This window comes from Microcaecilia unicolor, chromosome 10, assembly GCF_901765095.1.
Source record: "Microcaecilia unicolor chromosome 10, aMicUni1.1, whole genome shotgun sequence".
Classification (NCBI taxonomy): Eukaryota; Metazoa; Chordata; class Amphibia; order Gymnophiona; family Siphonopidae; genus Microcaecilia; species Microcaecilia unicolor.
In genome coordinates, this window is record NC_044040.1 from 167678790 (window position 1) to 167700518 (window position 21729).

Sequence of the window (21729 nt, forward strand, 5' to 3'; positions counted from 1 at the left end):
TAGCCTTATTTTTTTTTGTTACATTTGTACCCCACGCTTTCCCACTCATGGCAGGCTCAATGCGGCTTACATGGGGCAATGGAGGATTAAGTGGCTTGCCCAGAGTCACAAGGAACTGCCTGTGCCGGGAATCAAACTCAGTTCCTCAGTTCCCCAGGACCAAAGTCCACCACCCTAACCACTAGGCCACAGTCTTCTTGGATGTTTATTATTTATCTTTTTAGCATTTGCTTTTTATGTCTTTGTAAAAAAAACTCCTTGTTTTTTTAGTCATTACTTTTCTGTAATAAGTTACATATATTTTTATGCATTGTAATTGTATATTCCTTTTAATTTGTAGACTCTGGAAGCAGGCGTTTTTCACCGAAACACGGCTCCGTGTCGAGTCTTTTGAGTTTTTTTATACTGTTTTTAAAATAAAGTTTGATTATCTCTTACTCGCCTCCACGGTGTCTTGGAAGTGTCGTGTTGATCACGCTACTTTTTTGGGTTTTTTATCTTTACCCTCATAGTGGATCTAGTTTCTCCATTTTTGTTGTTTTTTTACTCACTCTCCACCACAGACATGCCCCTGTGGCAAAAACATCATTTTTTATTTTTTTAGGATGCTGATAGTCTCAGTGTATCCCGTGGTACACCATTTTAAGTAGTAAGCATGCGCTATTGCTTGTCACAGCTTGGTAAAAGGGCCCCTTAGCCATGACATGGCATTGGTTAGAATGGCACAATAATATGATTCTTACTTTTCAGCATTAATGGAATGAAACAGTAAATCAGGTGACATTAAAAATTTTCCTTAAAAAATCTACTGAATTGTATTTGCATTTGGTGAAATGTTATGAACTTAAGAAGTGGTGAATTTACACATATACAATTAAATGTCATTTTAAAAGGAAACTCTATGATTTTTTTTTGTGCATTGACACTAACTAGGGGAAGGCAATTCTGGACCTTAAGTGCCGCAATCCAGTTTATAGAATAATGAACCTGAGAACCGCAACTACATTTACACCAATGGAAACGTGGTACAAATGCTTATGCCTAAATTAGGTGTGGATTTTACCTTAGTCTATAATTACAACCCTAACCAAAAAGAATACTCCGATTTGCCCTTGACCTTCCCATTTCTATGTCCCCTATTTCTACTCGCATATAAAGTGTAGGCACTGATCCCATGTCTAAATTTATGTGCATACATTTTAATTAATTCTAATTACTGCCAGTAACTGCTTGTTAGCCAATTATCAGTGTTAATTAGCACATTATTCGATTACTTTGCATGCACAAATTGAGCACGTGCCCAAATTTGCATGCACAACTTTGACCACTTTTTATCAAATTAGGCTGTATATGTAAATAGTGTATACTCTCTCCCAACAGTGCACACTATTAGCAGCCAATGACATTTGATTCAAACAGCTCATCTCTACTGAATACTGACCTGCCTATTTCCAGCTGCCCCAGAAATAGAAAGAGGATGAGAATATACAGATGGATGAAATGTGAGCAAAACTAAAGCTGATGCTTTTCTAGGGATCTGGATTTCTTAACTTCTACTGAAAACAGGGTAGTTAGATTTTATTATTTTTGAGGGGCATTTTAGGAAGGACATCCAACTCAGAATGTAGACATCCTAGTTAGTATGTCACAAATGGACATCCACCTCACATACATTTTAGAACAGGATACAACCTGTTCTAAAATACATGTGTCACGGACATCTATGTGCTAGAAACGTTCAGCATGAACCCCCATATTATAAACTGAAATGTCCAAATTATGAATGAGGCAAAAGGAGGGGAATGGGTGTCTGGGTGGCAGCAGAGGAATGGCCATATTATTTTTTTTAAATGCCACCAGTCCAGTATGTTTTGTACCTACTGTGACTTCCTTTACCTCCATTCAGTGGAGTAGTGCTCAATCAGAGCACCTTTCTATAACTTGGACATTCCAAGTATGAAGTCTTTAATAAGATGTTCATCTTTTTGAACTTGGACATCCCTTCTCCTTCTGCAATCGGTGCTGGACGTCCATCTTTTGGCCTTTCCCTAGTTCTACCCAAAACATTCTCACACCAGTCCCCCTAGCCAAATGGACCTATTGCATTGTTAGACATCCATATTCTGGCTTTACAAAATTGGTATTTGGACGCCCATGCAATACGGATGTCTAAATGCTAGTTTACAGACATCCAAAACATAAATAGAGCTTCTAAAATAAGCACTTTTATCTGTTATATTGTTTTTCAAATTGTTTTGGCCTCTTTTTTTCTGAATTATGTATGCTTTCATAAATTATATTTTAATATATCCACAAATTTAAAAAAAGTCACTAAAAATTTCATGTGCAAATTTGGGCATGTGCCCAATTTTCATGTGTAATTTAATTGAATAATGAGCCAATTAGCACTGATAAATGGCTTCTTTTTTTTTAAAATTTTTTTATTTATAACCATTTAAATTTTTACAAGTGATAAAACAACTTGCTGGAAATACAGAGAAAGTAACATGTAGAAATTATTTCAGTCAGGTAATTCTATTCTCTGATAAATGGCTTCTTATCAAGTAATTATTGGTGCTAATTAGATTTCATTAAAATTTACATGTGTAAATTTGATACATGGGTCCAAAAAGTGGGCATAGCCATAGAAGGGTCATGGACGAAGTGGAGGCATGTAATCCATTGGGTTGGGCATGAGCCCTTGGGCCCTGGCCAAGGCCAGCAGGGCGCTGACCCAGGCCAAGGGAAGACCGACCCACCACCACACACCCCAGCTACACAATACCCCTAAGCTACCCCTCCCTGCAGTCCCTCAGGAAGAAGGGAAATAGGCAAACAGGCGGGCCTCGCGGCCAAACTGGAACCCACACACACACAGAGCCACTCATGCGGGCCTCACAGCCGAACAGGAACCCAGACACACACAGGAGGGGGTGAAAGAACCCAGAGGGCCCCCGGGACCCCAAGACGCCAGGCATGCGCTGAACACCAGCGATAGGGCAGAGGGAGAAACGAAAGAACCAGATCAGGCCAAGCTCACCCAGGGGACTAGCGCAGGACAGGGGAACTAACACAGCAACCCCCCCCCCCCCACCAGGGTAGTAAGCCCCAGGCAGAAGCCAGAGGAACCAGACACAAAAGGAAGGCAGAAAGCCTTTGCCTCAAACCCACTGTAGACAGAGGCAAACAGAACACAAAGGGTTAAGCTTGTAGAGCCAGCTGGCACACCAGGGAGAGAGAGAGTTCCATAAATCAACAAACAATCAGAGAGAATGCTTCCTGAGAGGGAGCAGGGCAGCAGGGCCGATAGAACAAACACACTGGCCGAGGCAGGAACACAATACACACAGTACACAAAGGGTTAAACTCACTAAGCCAGCAGGCCGGGACACTGGGAAGAGAAATCCTTAGAGTAAACAAACAACTGGAGAGGACGAGATGAGAGCTGCACAAAGCCCAGCCCCCACTGAGGAACAAGCAGCTGGCTTCCCACCGAGGGCCACATCCAGCAAAGGGAAGCCCAGCTGGAGGCAAGAGAACTAATTATACACACACACACACTCTGCCCCCAGCTAACACAAACAAAGGGAAAGGAAAGAAATCCCTGAACAGGGAACTCAGATCAAAGTCAGAGCACAGAGCACGTTCTGACCAAGAACTGCGGCTTTCAAGTCACCATAAGAGTGAAAGTAACACAAAAGCAGAGGAACTCTTCAGCTGCAGGCTAAAGTACTATCCCTTGACGTCAGCACAAACCCTGGCAGCCAATCAGAAGAGACGTCCCCCCTCCCCCTCAGCCAAACCGGCAGAATTATAACAAGGCATTCCTACAATTTATGCACATTGTTATAGAATAACGAGGATCTGTGCCTAATTTAGACAAGAGGATTTACACCAAGGATTCGTTGGTGTAAATGTCACACCTAAATGTAGTCACGATTCCCAGCGCTAAGCACTATTCTATAAATGGCACCTAACTTTAAGTGTCGTTTATAGAATCATGCCAAGCACTAAGTTTTTAGGCTCCATTCATAGAATTTAGTCTATATTGTATTAACTAATAGTTTGTAAAATTGTATTTATAAAACTGTGCATTGTTTAAGAATTGTTGTTTAACTGAATTGTATATCTACTTATGAATCAAATATTCAATATGTTGTGCTCAGTATTTATGAAATTGTATTTTCATCTGTTGATAGTCACTCTTGGTAGTCCTATGAGATCTAAAGAGTAGGATGTATTACTCTGAGGAGGTACAATGAAGATATATCAAGGAAAATGCTGCATGGAGTAAAGTCTGCAAGATTTTTTTATGTGCAAATAAATTACGTCAACAAAAGAGAGGGATTCCAAAGTATACAGCACAAGGCGAAATAACAGAAAAAAGCACCAAAGGCCTCCAAGGTTGGGATAACAAAGTAGTTTTTTAATGAGAGACCCAACACGGGACATGTTTTGGCATAAATGCCTGCGCCAGGGGTTGATTATTGAAGTTCACTCTATCAATAAACACTATCCTATCCATTGTAAGTTGATTAGTCAACAGTTTGCCTCAGTAGCGTTACTTCTCAGATGCCACCACAGCAAACTCCTTTGGGGCTCATCAAAAGAAAAGAATTACACATGCACAGTTTCCCTCTGCTTTAGAGATGACTCAGAGGGTGGGACTCATGCCAAACCAATTAATTGCCTGTAATTACATGCAATAATTCTTCCCTGATGTTTTCATTACTCTTAATTTAGGAAGACTTTGCATAGGATCAATACAAAACTAAAACAATACTATTTAATGGACGCAGTTCTCATTAATTAATATCTGGTATCATGGAAAAGCCCACAACTGAATAGAAAAATGAATTACCTTGCATACGAACAAACGCAGCGCAGCAAAGACATGTCGAAGAGCTGCTGTCGACTGATTTATTTGCAAGAAAAGCAAGTAGGTATCAAAAACCTTTTTCATTATTGTGTTCTGACAATCAGAGACTTGCATCTGTTTCTAGAAAGCCAACAAACAAAAAACTATTAGAGATGGAAAGCAAGAAAGAAAAGGTTATTTACAATCTAGCTTGATAAATGTTTCTTTACTGAGGAGCCCTTTTACTAAACAGTAATAAGCCCACCGCCGGCTTACCGCGTGTCAAACAAGTACTACCGCTGGGCTACCACAGGAGCCCAGCAGTAGTTCCCACCCCCAGCTGTGCCATTTCCAGTGCTACAAAAATATTTTCTATTTTTGTAGTGCTGGTGTTTTCCTTGCGGTAATCATGCTGCCTGGTTACCGCTGGGTTAGCACAAGAGTCCCTACCGCTATCTCAATGAGTGGCGGTAAGTGCTCCCTCCTGAAATGGTTTTAACCCGTAACTCCTGGGCACATGTCCCTGGAGAAACATCCTTGATGTGAGATGACACTGCATCATACAGAATGCAGGTCTTAGCTAAAGGATCACTTTCTGCCACACTAGAGTGGTATCATCCTTTCAAGTTACCTTACTCATCCAAAGCAGCCAAGGGGCTGCTATGCTGGATGTGAGACTGTTCTACAAGGCTCTAGAAGGTTTTTATTATATGTATCGCTGTCTACCTCAGTTCTCCAGGTCTGACATTCTAGCCTTCATAGATAGATTAAGTTCAATAATTTAAACAAAATGCAGTTTGGCAGAAGAGTGAATAAAGAGATATTTGATCTTCATTTGCTGACACATACAAAATATTACTACAGAACACCTGCATTTTTCCTTGCATTTCACCCTTGAGGAAAAGTAAGTTAAATATACATTTGTGAGTTGCAGTTCAAGTTACAGTGGTTACTTCCCTGCTCCAGAAGGCTTGCAGTTTAGGTTGGTATCTGAGACAATGGAGGGTAAAGTGACTTGCCCAAGGCCACAAGAAGGGTGAATGGTTGACATGTGATTTGAACTTTGTTTTCCCTGATCTCAGGGAATTCCTACTTAAAATGTCATATCTTATCTCAATACGAATGAGATATACCTCATGACTCTGAATGAAAAGACCCAACAGATCAAGAACAGTCAGGCAAACTTCTGTGGCCATGTTTGCTTCTGTATCTACATGATGTATAATGCCTGTTTCATCATTGCTGCCTGGAACAGAAGAAAACACGTAAATGGAAACAAAAGTCAACTCTTTCTATGCAGCAAAAAGTGCTACACTATGAAACAAAATACAGTTCACATCAACTGAAAGGCTAGAGGATTCTCTAAGTCTGCTTCACCAAGCACAGAAATCTCAGATTGGCCCAGCTGATATCAACCACGCTTCAAAGAATTTAGGCCCCTGAAAAACAGATGGTCAAAGAATTCATTATGGTTACTTTCAGAAGGTGGCAGTACTTGTCCCAATATGTATGTATCACTAATAGTGAGAGAATCTGAAGTTAAGAGGTGGAAACTCCCTGTGTTCAAATGCTCATGAAAAAAGAGGCAGTGAGGAAACTACACAAGAACGGATATCAAGTATTTACCCAAATTTTTCTTCATTAAAAACTGGGTAGCTTCTGCTGATTTACAAATTGTTTTGTTATAGGTAGCCAGAGTGAATAAAGCCACACAAATATATCTATTATTGTGGTAGTGCAGTCTTAAACTAAATTTGAATGTTGTAAAATGCTTCAGCAGTAGAGAAGCATTCATGCACAATACAATATATTAGTTTTAACCTCTCTGACTTTTAATCAGCTATGATGAAATGCTTTTCTAAGGATCTTTTACTGGTTTGGGTTACTTTACATGACCAATAGCAATAAATTAAGATTAACTTCAGCAAAGGGATTGGGTCAAATTATACATCAGGAAAGAAGTTCTGACAATCCATGCCTCTTGCTTTTATCTGTCCTAACCTATTTACTACAGTTATATTGACCCAAATTCTATAAATAACACCAAAAAATTGGCACAAAAAAAATAACACACTAAAATGCTATTCTATAAACAGTACTGAAAGTTAGGTGCTGTTTATAGAATATGCTTATCGCCAAACTTTAGACGCAAGGATTAACACCACGTAAACCCTGGTGTAAATCTTCATGTTTAAGGGCTCCTTTTACTATGCCGTGGTTGTGATTCCCAGCGTGGCAAATGCAATGAAGCCTATTTAATTCCTATGGGCTTCATCGCATTTGCTGCGTGGGAATCACTACCGCATCTTAGTTAAAGGAGCCCTAAATTAGGTGCATATTCCCCTTATTCTATAACAGCATGTATAAATTCTAGGAATGCCCCTGATCTACCCATGACCCTCCTATGGCTGTGCTCCATTCTTGGAGCTGCACATAAATTTTATGCATGAATCTCTGTGACTAAAATGCGTGCGTAAATTTCAATTAATGCCAATTAGTGCCGATAGTTAATTACTAGCATCCAATTATCAGTGTTAATTGACTGATTATTCAATTAAATTACTCTTACAAATTGGGTATGTGCCCAAATTTGTGTATGTAATTTTAAGCGCCATTGATAGAATTTTGAGCTTAGTGCTTTTCAATCTGAGATGCAAAGGTGCAATAACAATGATTCAGTCCATCCGTTTGTTCAACCATCCAGGGGCAGATAACTTTTTATAAAGTGCATTGATTGGGTTGAAACTTGGGAAGTGGGTCTATCATGGCCCTACAAGTTATGCTTTTGAAAATGTCCAGGATCTGACGAGGTTAAGGTAATTTTTGATAACAACATTTAAAAGCGCTAGAAAATCCATCCATGTACCTGTTTTTTGCTTCTTCTCTTGTTAATTTTCTCTAGAACTACAGCTAAATACTGCCGTAATAACAATACAATTGGGCATGAACTTACTTGCAATAGAATTTGTGATCTCTAGCAGTTGCAACAATTTTGGATGAGAAAGGGCGTTTTTGCTGCGGAATATGGGCAATGTCTGGCATCTGGGGTGTTTATGCACTTCTTGAGTAGAATTAGGATGTATCCTGCAAAAGAGAAATCATAATTTTACTTCAAGCTTCTTGTCTGCCTTCTCCGATATGCACATTTCAAGAATTGCCATTTGACTGCATGGGAGAATGAGATGTAATATAACATAAGGTGTAATATGGATGTATAGACTGCCAGTTAAGATGAAAGCATCATGTCAGGTTGAACTGGACTTTAAAAAACATAACTTTTGTTATTCGCATATTTCCCTATTATAGCACCACACCTTTAGTGTTCCAACAGCATATAAGTTTCTCAGATGCTGTATGCCTTTGTAAATGGCCACTGATGATTAGACATGAGCAGTGGACAGTGGCGTACCAAGAGGGAGGGGGCGGTGGGGGCGGTCTGCCCCGGGTGCACGCCGCTGGGGGGTGCCGTGGCGCGCGCCTGTGGGCTCCGACTTTGCTAACTTCGTTCGTTCGCTGCAGCTCCCTCTGCTCCGGAACAGGTTACTTCCTGTTCTGGGGCAGAGGGAGCTGCAGCGAACGAGCGAAGTTAGCGAAGTCGGAGCCCACAGGCGCGCGCCGCAGCACCCCTCCCAGTGGCGTGCACCCGGGGGGGTGTCATTTCACCAGGGGGGGGAAGGTATTATTTCGCAGGGGGGGCACGCTGCACCCATGGGGTGGGCGCATCGGCGATCCGCCCCGGGTGCCATCCAGGCTAGGAACACCACTGGCAGTGGAATCTATTCCTCCCCCTCCCCAACTCTGTCTCTGTTTGAAAGAGGCATTAGTCAGAATTCACTGAACCCAACCCTTATGCTTCAGGTGTTTGAGGAAACACCGCTAACCAGTTTTGGTCCACGGCCCTATTACCAAAAAAAAAAAAACTTGGATTGACTAACAAATAGACACATCAAAGAGTTACACAACTATTTATATAATAATAAAAATTGTGATCAACATGGAATATTGTATGTAGCACAGAGTACTCATAGAGCCATTCTGCATATAGGGGCTGATATTGAAACTACGGGAAGCAGTCAGCTAACTCCCGCGGTTGGCAGTGAACCCATCAATGCCGGACCATATTCAACAACTGGCATTGAATTTCCAGGGTTTTCTTCCCCGCTATGGAGGAGATTCTATATATGGCGGCAAAAAAATCAGCTCTGAAATCAGTGCCGACTAAGTGTATTCTATAATACAGCGGAACATATTAATGAAATGTTACCATTGTGTCGGCAGACCAGCTTGAGAGGATGTACTGGAGCCTTTGAGAGTTCCATTATTCTGGGTGGCCTGCACAAGTTTGAAGGCAGCAGCTATTTTCCTGTTGAGATAAAGTGACCATTGAATATGTTATTAACATGCAAGGTTATAGGCAATACTAGGGTGAGTTTACCAAACTTTAATTGGGACTTATACATATACATCAATGAAAATCTTGGGAGTCACAATAGATCGTTTCCTCACCCTTGAAAACCAAGTCTCTAAATTGATCTCGAGTGTCTTTCAGTCACTTTGGAAGCTAAAGAGATTGAGGCCATTTTTCTCTAAATCTGTCTTTCGTACTTTGGTTCAATCCCTTGTCCTCACCAAATTCGAGTATTGCAATTCTATCTATGCTGGACTTAAAGGTGGTCTTGTCAAAAAATTACAAACAGCTCAAAATACTGCTGCTTGTCTTATACGTAGATCTCACCACTTTGCCAAAGCCACTCCTCTTGTATATGAACTACATTGGTTACCAATAAGAAATAGAATATCTTTCAAATTATGTGTTTTCATTCATCAAATTCTGTTTGGTCAAGCCCTATCATTTATGAATAATCTTATTGAATTACCCCCTCTTAATGCTGTATCATCATCTAGAGAATATCTTGTCTTACATTTCTCTATCTGTAAGAATGTGATATATAAAACAATTCACTCTGCTAATTTCTCCTATCAAGACACCAAAATTTGGAATTCTCTTCCTAAATCAATCTAGTTTACAGATGGTTACCTATTAGAAGTCTTCTAAAAACACATGTCTTCAGTCTGGCCTTTTTGAATACAAAGAACTCTATTTGAATTTTACCCGCACCCTTTTCTTAATCTCATTTTCCATCTAGTCATGCCTAATTATGCTCTCACCTATCCACCTTTAATTATTTGTTTGTCCTTGAGATACTCTAAATCCCTGGTTACTTACTGCACATGAATTAATTTGCTTCTTGAACTTATTGTAATTTGTATTATATCCTGTACATTATTATGTTTTATTCACTTTATTGTTTCTTTGTAAGCCACATTGAACTTGAGCCTATTTCGGGCTAATGTGGGGTATAAATGTCATGAATAAATAAATAAATAAATACATACATTAAGAAGTTATGAATGTAGATTAGTTCAGAAATTCATAGTCCGCATAGGTTTTGGCCACATCAAAAATATTTTGGGACAGGAAAGGCTGTATTTCAAGATATCATTTTGAAAATTTTGAAACTTAAATTCTTAAAAAGTACATTGGAAACTGACATGAAGATAACACAAGCAAATGACACCATCTTTTTGAAATGTGTAGAGTTTTATTCTTACATTTGGCTTTTTAAAGTGAGTATTTGGTATTTGAAATTCTGCATAGTTTTGAGTGTGCTTAAATGTAAAGAAATAACTTTGCAGTACTGACAATAAGCTACTTGAAAATTGCCCATCCTCCTTATCCCACAGCACACATACTTTTATCCATATTCAACAGAGGTGTTTCCAGAAATGGGGGTAGAGTAGAGATTGTAACTTTATGCATAGTTTTATATTTCCAAAACTATTGCTGGTCAATGCACAAATAATGCAGAGAAAAATTCTTGAGCTCAAAAAACACTACAGTAAAATCAAATAATGAGAATGACAGTATAGTTAACTATAGTATTAATGGAAGTGGAGGAAAAGACCTCAGATGCCGCTTGACGCAATATTTTATAGTGTCATCAGTGACCAACTAATATTATTCATAGGTCAAAACCCCTTTTTCCAATTTTTATAGTTTATTTTTGCAATATGCTAGTGCTACTAATCTGAACACTTTTCTGAACCCTGACAACAAACAAAAACTCTTATCTGATATGTGTTTTTGTTTATTGTTGCATATTTTATCACGTACGTTGCAGTTTCTTTTGATTTTTAATGACATTGGCAGCAAGGGGCCCTTTTACTAAGGTGTGGGAGGGCTAATGGGTGGGTAGCTAGCACATGTGCCCGGTGGTAATTCTGAGTTTGGCGCACGCCAAATTCTGTGGTAGAAAATAATTTTCTATTTTCTACTGTGGGGGATATTCCCAGCAGTTATCACATGCTGCATGGTTACCGCATGGGTAGTGCATTAGCCCTTACCACTAACTCAATGGGTGGTGGTAAGGGCTTGAGTCGTAAATAGGCACATGTTAATTTTAATTTCAGCGCGGACTCATTTCTTGGCCTATTAAAAAAAGCCCTTTTTCCCAGCTGCGATATAGAATGGCCCAGCACATGCCTAAAACATGCGCCCACACTACCAAAGACCACATTTTACCGTGGCTTAGTAAAAATATCCCTATGACAGTGCAAATATAAACAATAAAAATTGGAAAGGAGATTTTTGACCTATGAACAATATTAGTTGATCAATGATGATACTATAAAATATTGTGTTAAGTGGCATCTGAGGTCTTTTTTCCTCTACTTCCATTAATACTATAGTTAATTATATTGCCATTCTTATCTCTTTGCTCATTATTTGATTTTACTATTCTATTGCTGGTAAATGCACACACAGACAAAGAAGATTCAAATACTTTTTCCTTTGGCAGTTTTCAAAGTGAAAGTACAAACATATTTTCACTTTGAAAACTGATGCAAACTGCATGGGTAAAAAGTACCCATGGACTTTGCAAGAATGTGGGCAGTATGAAAATTGCTCTCAAGATGATTCAGATGAATTTCAAAATTCAACATTCTTGTAACTTTCCGCGTTACCTCCTTATGTTTCTTTTCCCCATATATCTGAAGTTTTGAAGGCATACTCTGAAAGAAACATAGCTTGTGTTTAGTTTATAGTATTAGTAAATTTGATTTCTAGTTTTATTGTATGCTAGTATGCAGTGATGACAGTATTAGCAGACAGGTGGTATAACGCTTACATCTATTTGATCCCAACAGCTAGGTGTAGCCCCATTTCACACATTTTCTTAAATTCTGTAACTATTTTGCTCTCAAACAAAGGGGGGAGTGGGTGAGAACCAGGCTATCCAAAGACAGGACCACTGGAGTGATGGATTGAAGCAAAGTTTATTGAAAAATAAACTGACTCGACACAACGTTGTGTTTCGAGGGCCCACATCAGGAGTCTGTGAAACTTGATTAAAAAATGAGAGTCCAGAAGTAGCTATGTCTAATTCACGATCCAGCTATACTTGTCAACAAAGGTCTTTTTGAAGACTATCACAATTCATTGTCGCTACTTCTGGACTCTCATTTTTTAATCAAGTTTCACAGACTCCTGATGTAGGCCCTCTGGCCAAAACACAACGTTGTGTCGAGTCAGTTTGTTTTTCAATAAACTTTGCTTCATTCCATCACTCCAGTGGTTCTGTCTTTGGATAGCCTGGTTCTCACCCACTTCCCTCTTTGTTTGAGTCTCTCGGCGGGACTTTTTGAGTTCTCCACGTACGTGGACTCTATTTGAACTATTTTGCTCTCACCACTTCTTTTAGAAAGTCATTCCATGTATCTGTGACAATATCATTTCTAAGTCTATACCCTTGGAAGCCTGCTAAAAAAAGGGGTCTATCTGTGCCCATTTGTGCAATACTCTGAAAATGATTCTTTCCTCATTTCAGTGGTGGTGTTCATCTATTTCTCTGGATCAGTCTTTGTTCCTAGAAGTTAACAACATCATATGCATGACTCTGTTCTACTCTTCTAAAAACTGTTTTAAATCTTTTTGACAAGGGATAATTGTGAAGCTGCAGGAAACTGTTGTATGATATAGAACTTCTCAAAATGAGCTAAGTGAAATGGATATAAATTACGAATATTTTCCAAACTGCAGTGTTTCTAAACATAATGAGCATGATCAAAACTTACTCTAAAATGTTGAAAAAGTCAGATATCTCTGTGCTTGGAGCTCTCTGCCAGTAGGATACCAAAGTATCTATAAACAGAAATTAGATGTTATTTATCTAACCCCTGAAATATAAAGGCAATTTTACAGACAAAGAAAACAGTTACCCTCTGATATATTTTTCATGATATGTAGGAAACACATGAGAAGGCTTCTTGTTTCAGCCTGATCTAATTTGTCATAACGAAGAGCTGATCCAATCAAAGATAGAGGTCTTGTTATCTGTGTAATTTAAAGAATAAAGACAGTCACTCACCACATATTATAAGTCATAACTTTTAAAAACTGTGCATTAGTATTTGAAGAAAGTACCTTTTCACAGTTGTCCACTTTCTCAGAGTTTTTTTCATTGATACTTGGATTAGAGTCAATACTGGCTAAAGATGTTCTTGATTCATCGTGATTCACTGTAGAGATAGCTATTGATGAAAAAGCTGCAAATAATTCACAGCACACATGCTGAAGATGGAAATGGAAATGGATAGATGGGCACAAAAACCAAACACAAAGAGGGATACAATTAAGATGACAATTATGTATGACTGATCTACGCTTTCACACACAATGGCGGTCATTTTATAAGTGCTATTATTGCTTTAAATGTCTCAGTCCCAGCACTTATAAGTTTTTGTGACCAAAACATATAAGCTAGCATTTTACAAAAGAGCAGGACAAAACGTTTAAGTCACTAAAACATACAGGGCCAGCGGAGGCATGTCAGAAGCAGTATGGGGGAGTGTCATGGGTGACACTGTGTCATCAATGTCTATCCCTGATTCTGGATAGCACATCAATGTACATCCAATGCCAGATGAATGTTGGGACTTAGACCACCTTTAAATCATGAAAAAATGTTGCCACAACATGTCTCTGTGACTGTTTGTGTTGGTGTTAACTGTGAGAAACCTGAGAGTCTGTGAGACTGATTGCCTTTTCTGTCTGAACCCCCTATGTCTCCATACCTGATACCTCCCCCACCTTCCAATACCATGGCAAATAACTCTTGCCCCCTCTCCTGTCTCCTTACCCTCTTTTTCCCCTCTTGGGTGCAGTGACTCTCTTCTGTGTCCCTGTCTGGTTCTCAGCATGTTCATCATTCTGCTCAGCGAACTGTCTCAGTTGAGGTTTCCCTTGTGGGACAAGAACTACTGCTTTGGAGCCAGTACAAACCTTCCCATGCAGTCTCTATCAGAGATTGTAAAATGTCAAACATGATGTTGTATACTTCGGGAGGGTAAACTGCCGGCAGCTCTAAATGTTTACGTTTTCAATACATCTATGCCTGCCATTTTACAAAGCTGGCAGCTTCTCTGGCTCAGTACTGAAATGTGAGCCAGAACTGTGTATAGAAGATTTTGGTGATAGAACATATTCTTTTTATTTCAATTGCTTTTTGTGATTTGATGCCCTTTATATTGTATTTGCTAATGGTCTATGTACCATGTTCTGGGCAATGCTGAGTAAATATAGGTTAAAACCAATAAAAGCTGGCTACTGAATGTTTTGTACTGTTCTAAGTGGGATTTGAAGTAGGTACCCCTGGATAGAAAGCCAAGTGCTCTAACCACTAAGCTACTCTTCCTCTTGCCTCTGAGGTGAAATATGGTTTGCCTTGCTCTGGTTTAATATCACTGCTGCTCCTTGTGATCTTGGGCAAGTCATTAACCCTTCCATGGCCTCAGGTACAAATTCAGACTGTAAGTCCTCCAGGGACAGGGGAATATTTAACTCACCTTGATCTACTACCAAAAAAGGTGTGAGCAAAATATAAATATATAAAATGTTCCCCAGAGCAGAGCAAACCCTCCATACAAAATTAGATTGTGAACACAACAGGGGTAGAACTACTTCTGAAAAAGGTGAGATCAAAATAAAAAAATACTTTGCACCTCAGTGCAGTGAAAACTTTTGGCACTGCTAAACATTTTGTACATACACAGGTGGTGCTAGATGTTTTCCCTGAATGCACTGAATGGACACCAGGAATGTGGTGGGGACCTCGCTGATGCTACGTACTTGTCCTATGGGGGCAGGGCATAATAGTATAAGCTCATGTGGGCAGTTTTCAGCTTCAAGAGCACTCTTGGGTACATTGTTTGATGTTTTACATTACTACATTTTGAGACATCAGCATTGATGTGTTATATATTTTTGAATGACTTTAAGATGCCTTGGTCAGGGGATGGAGATATGTCGATTTTACATTAGGCTTCTACGTTTAGTCCTGAATTTGTAAAATACATCACAGGGTCTATATGTTTTGCCTAAAATGTCTGTATGCACACTGACAAAGCAGAAATAAATAATAAGCAAAAGGAGGCAAAGTGATAACTAGCATAACAGAGGAAAAACCTCCAATGTAAAATTATATACAAAATCTTAAAATAAATTTTTTAAAATTATTATATTGTGCTCATATCATGCAGTGGCACCAGCCCAAACATTCGGGTTAAGGTTCTCAGAAGAATTTTTTTCTACTTTTGTATTTCTGTCTGGTTTTTCTCTCTTTGTGTGTAGCCCAGATAATAGCTGGTCCTTAGGTTAAAGATCTTTTTGACGAGCATTTTATAAAGGCAAATTAGGTGCCTATCAGACTTATTTTCAAAAGAGAAGGACACCCATCTTTCGACACAAATCAGGAGATGGGCGTCCTTCTCCCAGGGTCGCCCAAATTGGCATACTCAAAAGCCGATTTTGGACGTCCCCAACTGCTTTCCATCACGGGGACGACCAAAGTTCACGGGGGCATGTTGGAAGCATAGCGAAGGTGAGTCTTGGGCATGCCTAAAACATGGGCATCCTCAACCCATAATGGAAAAAAAGGGCATCCCTGACGAGCACTTGGACGACTTTACTTGGTCCTTTTTTTTCTTATGACCAAGCCACGAAAAGGTGCCCGAACTGACCAGATGACCTCCCCTTACTCCCCAGTGGTCACTAACCCCCTCCCACCCTCAAAAGAAATTTTAAAAATATTTTTTGCAAGCCTCTATGCCAGCCTCAAATATCATTCCCAGCTCCATGACAGCATGCAGGTCCCTGGAGCAGTTTTAGTGAATGCAGTGCACTTCGGCAGGTGGACCCAGGCCCATCTCCCCCCACCTGTTACACTTGTGGTGGCAAATGTGAGCCCTCCAAAATCCACCACAAACCCACTGTACCCACACATGGGTGCCCCCTTCACCTGTAAGGGCTATGGTAGTGGTGTAAAGTGGTGGGTAGTGGGGGTTGGGGGGGCTCAGCACACAAGGTAAGGGAGCTATGTACCTGGGAGCAATTTCTGAAGTCCACTGCAGTGCCCCTAGGGTGCCCGGTTGGTGTCCTGGCATGTCAGGGGGACCAGTGCACTATGAATGCTGGCTCCTCCCAAAACCAAAGGGCTTGCATTTGGTCATTTCTGAGATGGGCATCCTTTGTTGCCATTATTGCCGAAAATCAGAAACGCCACGTCTAAGGATGACCATCTCTAGGGATGACCTAAATGTCAAGATTTGGGCGTCCCCGACCATATTATCGAAATGAAAGATGGACGCCCATCTTGTTTCGATAATATGGGTTTCCCCACCCCTTCGCTGGGACGTCCTGCGAGGACGTCCTTAGGAAAACTTGGGCGCCCCTTTCGATTATGCCCTTCTCTGTATCTTTAAAAATTAGGGTCCCAGATCCAACTCTAATAGCACACAAATGTCAACATTCATGTTTACACTTGCTCTGAAGTAGGAGTATGAGTGGATGTGGGTTTTTTTGGGGTGTGTATGGGATATTTAGTAGGAAGCATATGATTGAAGGGGAATGAGAGTCTATGAGATATATGCATTGTGACAGATGAAATGTTTAGTTGTAAGTACATAAGTACGTAATTATTGCCACACTGGGACAGACCAAAGGTCCATCAAGCTCAGCATCCTGCTTCCAACAGTGGCCAATCCAGGCAACAAATACCTGGCCAGATCCCAAAAAAGTTCAATACATTTTATGCTGCTTATCACAGAAATAAGCAGTGGATTTTCCCCAAGTCAATTTAGGAAGGCGTCCAAACCTTTTTTAAACTCCACTAAGCTAACTACTTTTACCACATTCTCTGACAATGAATTTCAGAGTTTAATTACATGTTGAGTGAAGAAAAATTTTCTCCAATTTGTATTAAATTTCCTACTTTGTAGCTTCATTGCATGCCCCCTCGTCCTAGTATTTTTGGAAAGAGTAAACAAACAATTCACGTCTACCCGTTCCACTCCACTCATTATTTTATAGACCTCTATTATTATTAATTGCATTTGTACCCCACATTATCCCACCTATTTGCAGGCTCAATGTGGCTTACAGAGTGTTGTTATGACATAGTCATGACAGGATCTTAGATACAATCGGTAGTAATCAGAAGATGTATGAGGGATTAGAGAGGTAGGTGATTAGGTAGGGTGGTGTAAGAGGTGTATTTTAGTCCTTGAGTGGGTTGGGTGGTGAGTTGAGTCATTAAGGGTTCTTTTTGTAAGCTTTGTTGAAGAGATGTGTCTTCAAAGATTTGCGAAAGTTGGTTAGATTGTCCATGGTTTTCAAGACTGTGGGTATTTTATTTTTGTTACATTTGTACCCCGCGCTTTCCCACTCATGGCAGGCTCAATGCGGCTTACATATACAGGTACTTATTTGTACCTGGGGCAATGGAGGGTTAAGTGACTTGCCCAGAGTCACAAGGAGCTGTGCCTGAAGTGGGAATCGAACTCAGTTTCTCAGGACCAGAGTCCACCACCCTAACCACTACACCATAGCTGTGTACTTCTGTACGAGAAGGTAGTAGCGTAGGCCTGCTTATATTTAAGTCCTTTGCAGCTGGGGAAATTCAGATTGAGGAATTTGCGGGCTGATCTTTTGGCATTTCTGGGTGGTAGGTCCACTAGGTTTAGCATGTAGAGTGGGGCATCTGCGTGTATGATTTTGTGTACGGTCGTGCAGATCTTAAACTCAATGCGTTCCTTGAGAGGGAGCCAGTGTAGTTTCTCTCTTAAGAATTTCGCACTTTTGTATCTATCTCTCCTCAGCTGTCTTTTGTCCAAGCTGAAGAGCCCTAGCCGCTTTAGCCTTTTCTCATAGGTAAGGCGTCCCATCCCCTTTATCATTTTCGTCACCCTTCTCTGTACCTTTTCTAATTCCACTATATATTTTTTGAGATGTGGTGACCAGAATTGAATATTCGAGATGCAGTCACACCATGGACAGATACAAAGGCATTATAATGTCCTCACTTTTCTTTTCCATTCCTTTCCTAATAATACCTAACATTGTATTTGCTTTCTTAGCCTCCACAGCACACTGAGCAGAGGGTTTCAACATATCATCAACAACGATGCCGAGATCCCTTTCTTGGTCGGTGACTCCTAACATGGAACCTTGCATTACGCAGCTGTAGTTCGGGTTCCTCTTTCCCACATGCACCACTTTGCACTTGCACACATTAAACGTCATCTGCCATTTAGACTCCCAGTCTCATAAGGTCCTCTTCTCATTTTCCACAATTCTATGTGGAAAGTGTATATGGGGAGTTTGGAAGGAATGTGCATTGGTGGTTGTGAGGAGGGAATATGGGCCTGTATGTATTATAGAATGTGTGTGGATTATGAGGTGGTGTTTGGAAAGTAGAAGTGTAGGTGTAGGTTAGGTATGTGTAGGTATGGGCATGCATGTATATTGCAGTATGTGGGTATAGATGTGGATGTATGTTGGTGTGTGACTTTGGAAGTGTAGGGCATGGCAGATTGAAAGGTGCCTTTTGGTGCCTTCCTAACCCAGATGTTTCATATGTTTTCCCTTTCTCTGTCTGCCTGGTCTACTCTGGATCAAACTGCTGGGAAGGTGATAGGGAGCTTTCAGAATGGAGTGGTGCCCATCCTTACATGACCTTAGCTCCCAACTCTTCCCTTCAATCTGTTCAAAATTCTGCTGCATGACTTATATTCTTCCAGTAGCACTACACTCACATTCAGCCCTCTCCTCCATTTCCACATGCAAGTTCAAACTCCTCTTATTGACTTAAGAGTGCATTCATTCTGCAGCTCCTGAACATCTCTCGTCTCTTATCTGTCCCTACACCCCTCCCCGGGAACTCCGTGCATCAGGTAAGTCTCTATCTGTACCCTTCTCCTCCACTACCAACTCCAGACTCTGTTTCTTTTATCTTGCTGCACCACATGCCTGGAACAGATGTCCTGAGTTGGTACATCAAGCTTCGTCTCTGGCCAAATTCAAATCTAGGCTAAAAGCCCACCTTTTTGAGACTGTTTTGAATTCCTAACTCCTATTTACCTGTTCAGAACCCAAATCTGTTTTATTCATTCCCATAATAAGTAATTCCCTAATTCCTTATTCGTCCTGTTTCTCTCTCTTGAATAGATTGGCAGCTATCTCGAGCTGGGACTGTCTCATAAATGATTAGTGTACAGTGCTGTGTACATCTAGTAGTGGTATAGAAATGATAAATAATAGCAGTAACATTCTGCAGCCTGTAACTATTTCCCATATAAAGCAATGGAAACGTATTTTGGAGACTTGGTTCTATATAAATACTGATCCAATATTTCTAGTTTTCAAACTCTTCTTGTATGACAAATATGGTGAATATCAATCCTCTTATGGGGATGTTACTGTTTCCATGGACAGACAAGCACTGATCCCCTTCATATAATTCTTCCCAGCATATCATATGCTGGACAGCATAGGAAGCTTAATGGTCCTTTTACTAAGCCACGCAAGGCTCTATGCATGCCCAATGCGCCAAAATGGAGTTACCGCCTGGCTACTGAGTGGCTCTTGCAGTAATTTCAATTTTGGCACGCATCCGATACGTGCATCTGAAAAATAATTTTATTTTCGGATGCGCGTATCAGATGCACGCAAAGTGGCATTTGACACATGTAGATCATTACCACCTGGTTACCTCATGAGTCTTTACCACTAGGTCAATGGCTGGCAGTAAGGTCGCAGACCCAAAATGGACGTGCAGCAATTTTGATTTAGCTGCATGTCCATTTTCTTCAAAAATAAAAAAGTCCTTTTTTACAAGTGCGCTGAAAAATTGATTGGCGTACGCCCAAAACCCGCACCTACACTACTGCAAGCCATTTTCAGTGCTCTTTAGTAAAAGGACCCCTTAGTAAATCATGCTTTTAAATATTTTTTTCTAGTAAGGTGGTGGTGAGATGGCAGTGGGGAGGGTGTAAGGTTTGATGAATGTGTCGATATTTTCACTAACAAGGCTTAACATCAACTCTCTCTAAATACCTGCTATAGAGTTTAAGACGTCTTTTGAGAATGATGTATCCACCGAGTTTGCATGTTTCAGAGCTGTTTGACTCTGAGATCCTGCAGCAGTGCTTAAGTCATCTCTTGACCCCTGAAGAAGAAAATGAAGTATAAGCAATAGAGGTTTTGGCGCATACACAGTAATGTTTTTAAATCCAGGTTGTTAGACCAATATTTCAACAATTAGTCTAAATCTCTTGATAGGATCTTGTAAATATACTGGAAACATGTTTATTCCTGATCAGATTAGGTAATAATTATAAATAATATCTACTGTACCGTATGCTGCTTGAAACTCTTCTTTATAACAGAACACAGGCAGAATATGTTTCATGCTCACAATTACTAAATCTCATTTTTGAACCTTCTTGTGAATTTCTTCTAATTGGCAATTTCATTAGAAAAGCAATATGTATGGGTTGAATTGTGGATATCTGCATCAAATCATTTGAGTGTCATGGCTACCGTTTAATATATTACTGCTATATTGCATGGCAGAAACTGGGTTTCTAAAAACGTAGACGTCTTCTCTTAAGTTCCTAAGAGAATAAATCATTGAAACAAACAATTTCTTGGGGTGAGAGCAGACTGAAAGAGTCAAACTCTGTCTGGAATATTTTGAAACACCTGAGAAATCAAGAAAGGTGGGAACAATTCTGTCTATAACTGAGATCCAGAGACTCAGTTCAAAACGTTTAAAATATCCCACGAGACCTCAGAAAAATCTTTCAAAATTGAGGCATTCCTGCAAGATACCAGAGAACAGTGTTGCAGACTTCAAGGTAGGCGAATTTGTAGGTAGGTGAATTTGAGGGGCATAATCGAACGGGGCGCCCAAGTTTTCCTGAGGACGTCCTCGCGAAGGGGCGGGGAAACCCATATTATTGAAACAAGATGGGCGGCCATCTTTCATTTCGATAATACGGTCGGGGACGCCCAAATCTCCACATTTAGGTTGACCTTAGAGATGATCATCCCTAGAGATGATCGTCCCCGATTTTCGGCGATAATGGAAATCGAGGACACCCATTTCAGAAACGAAAAAATCTAAGCCATTTGGTCGTGGGAGGAGTCAGCATTCGTAGTGTACTGGTCCCCCTCATTTGCCAGGACACCAACCGGGCACCCTAGGGGGCACTGCAGTGGACTTCACAAATTGATCCCAGGTGCATAACTCCCTTACCTTGGGTGCTGAGCCCCTCAAACTCCCCCCAAAACCCACTCCCCACAACTGTACACCACTACCATAGCCCTAAGAGGTGAAGGGGGGCACCTATATGTGGGTACAGTGGGTTTGAGGTGGGTTTTGAAGGGCTCACATTTACCACCACAAGTGTAACAGGTAGGGGGGATGGGCCTGGGTCGGCCTGCCTGAAGTGCACTGCACCCACTAAAACTG

At 40.5% G+C, this 21729-nt stretch overlaps 1 protein-coding gene across 1 annotated transcript in view; it reads right to left on the reverse strand.

Annotated features, from left to right (window-relative positions):
- Nucleotides 1–21729, reverse strand: part of DOCK10 (dedicator of cytokinesis 10) — a 370777-nt gene that overhangs the window by 79040 nt on the left and 270008 nt on the right. The window contains exons 34-42 of the mRNA XM_030216095.1: nt 20310–20421; nt 13344–13450; nt 13139–13253; nt 12995–13061; nt 11885–11932; nt 9123–9221; nt 7812–7942; nt 5992–6104; nt 4862–4999 (exon numbers count right to left, since the gene is read on the reverse strand). Coding sequence (XP_030071955.1) covers nt 4862–4999; nt 5992–6104; nt 7812–7942; nt 9123–9221; nt 11885–11932; nt 12995–13061; nt 13139–13253; nt 13344–13450; nt 20310–20421 — 930 coding nt within the window. The remainder of the gene's footprint in view (nt 1–4861; nt 5000–5991; nt 6105–7811; nt 7943–9122; nt 9222–11884; nt 11933–12994; nt 13062–13138; nt 13254–13343; nt 13451–20309; nt 20422–21729) is intronic.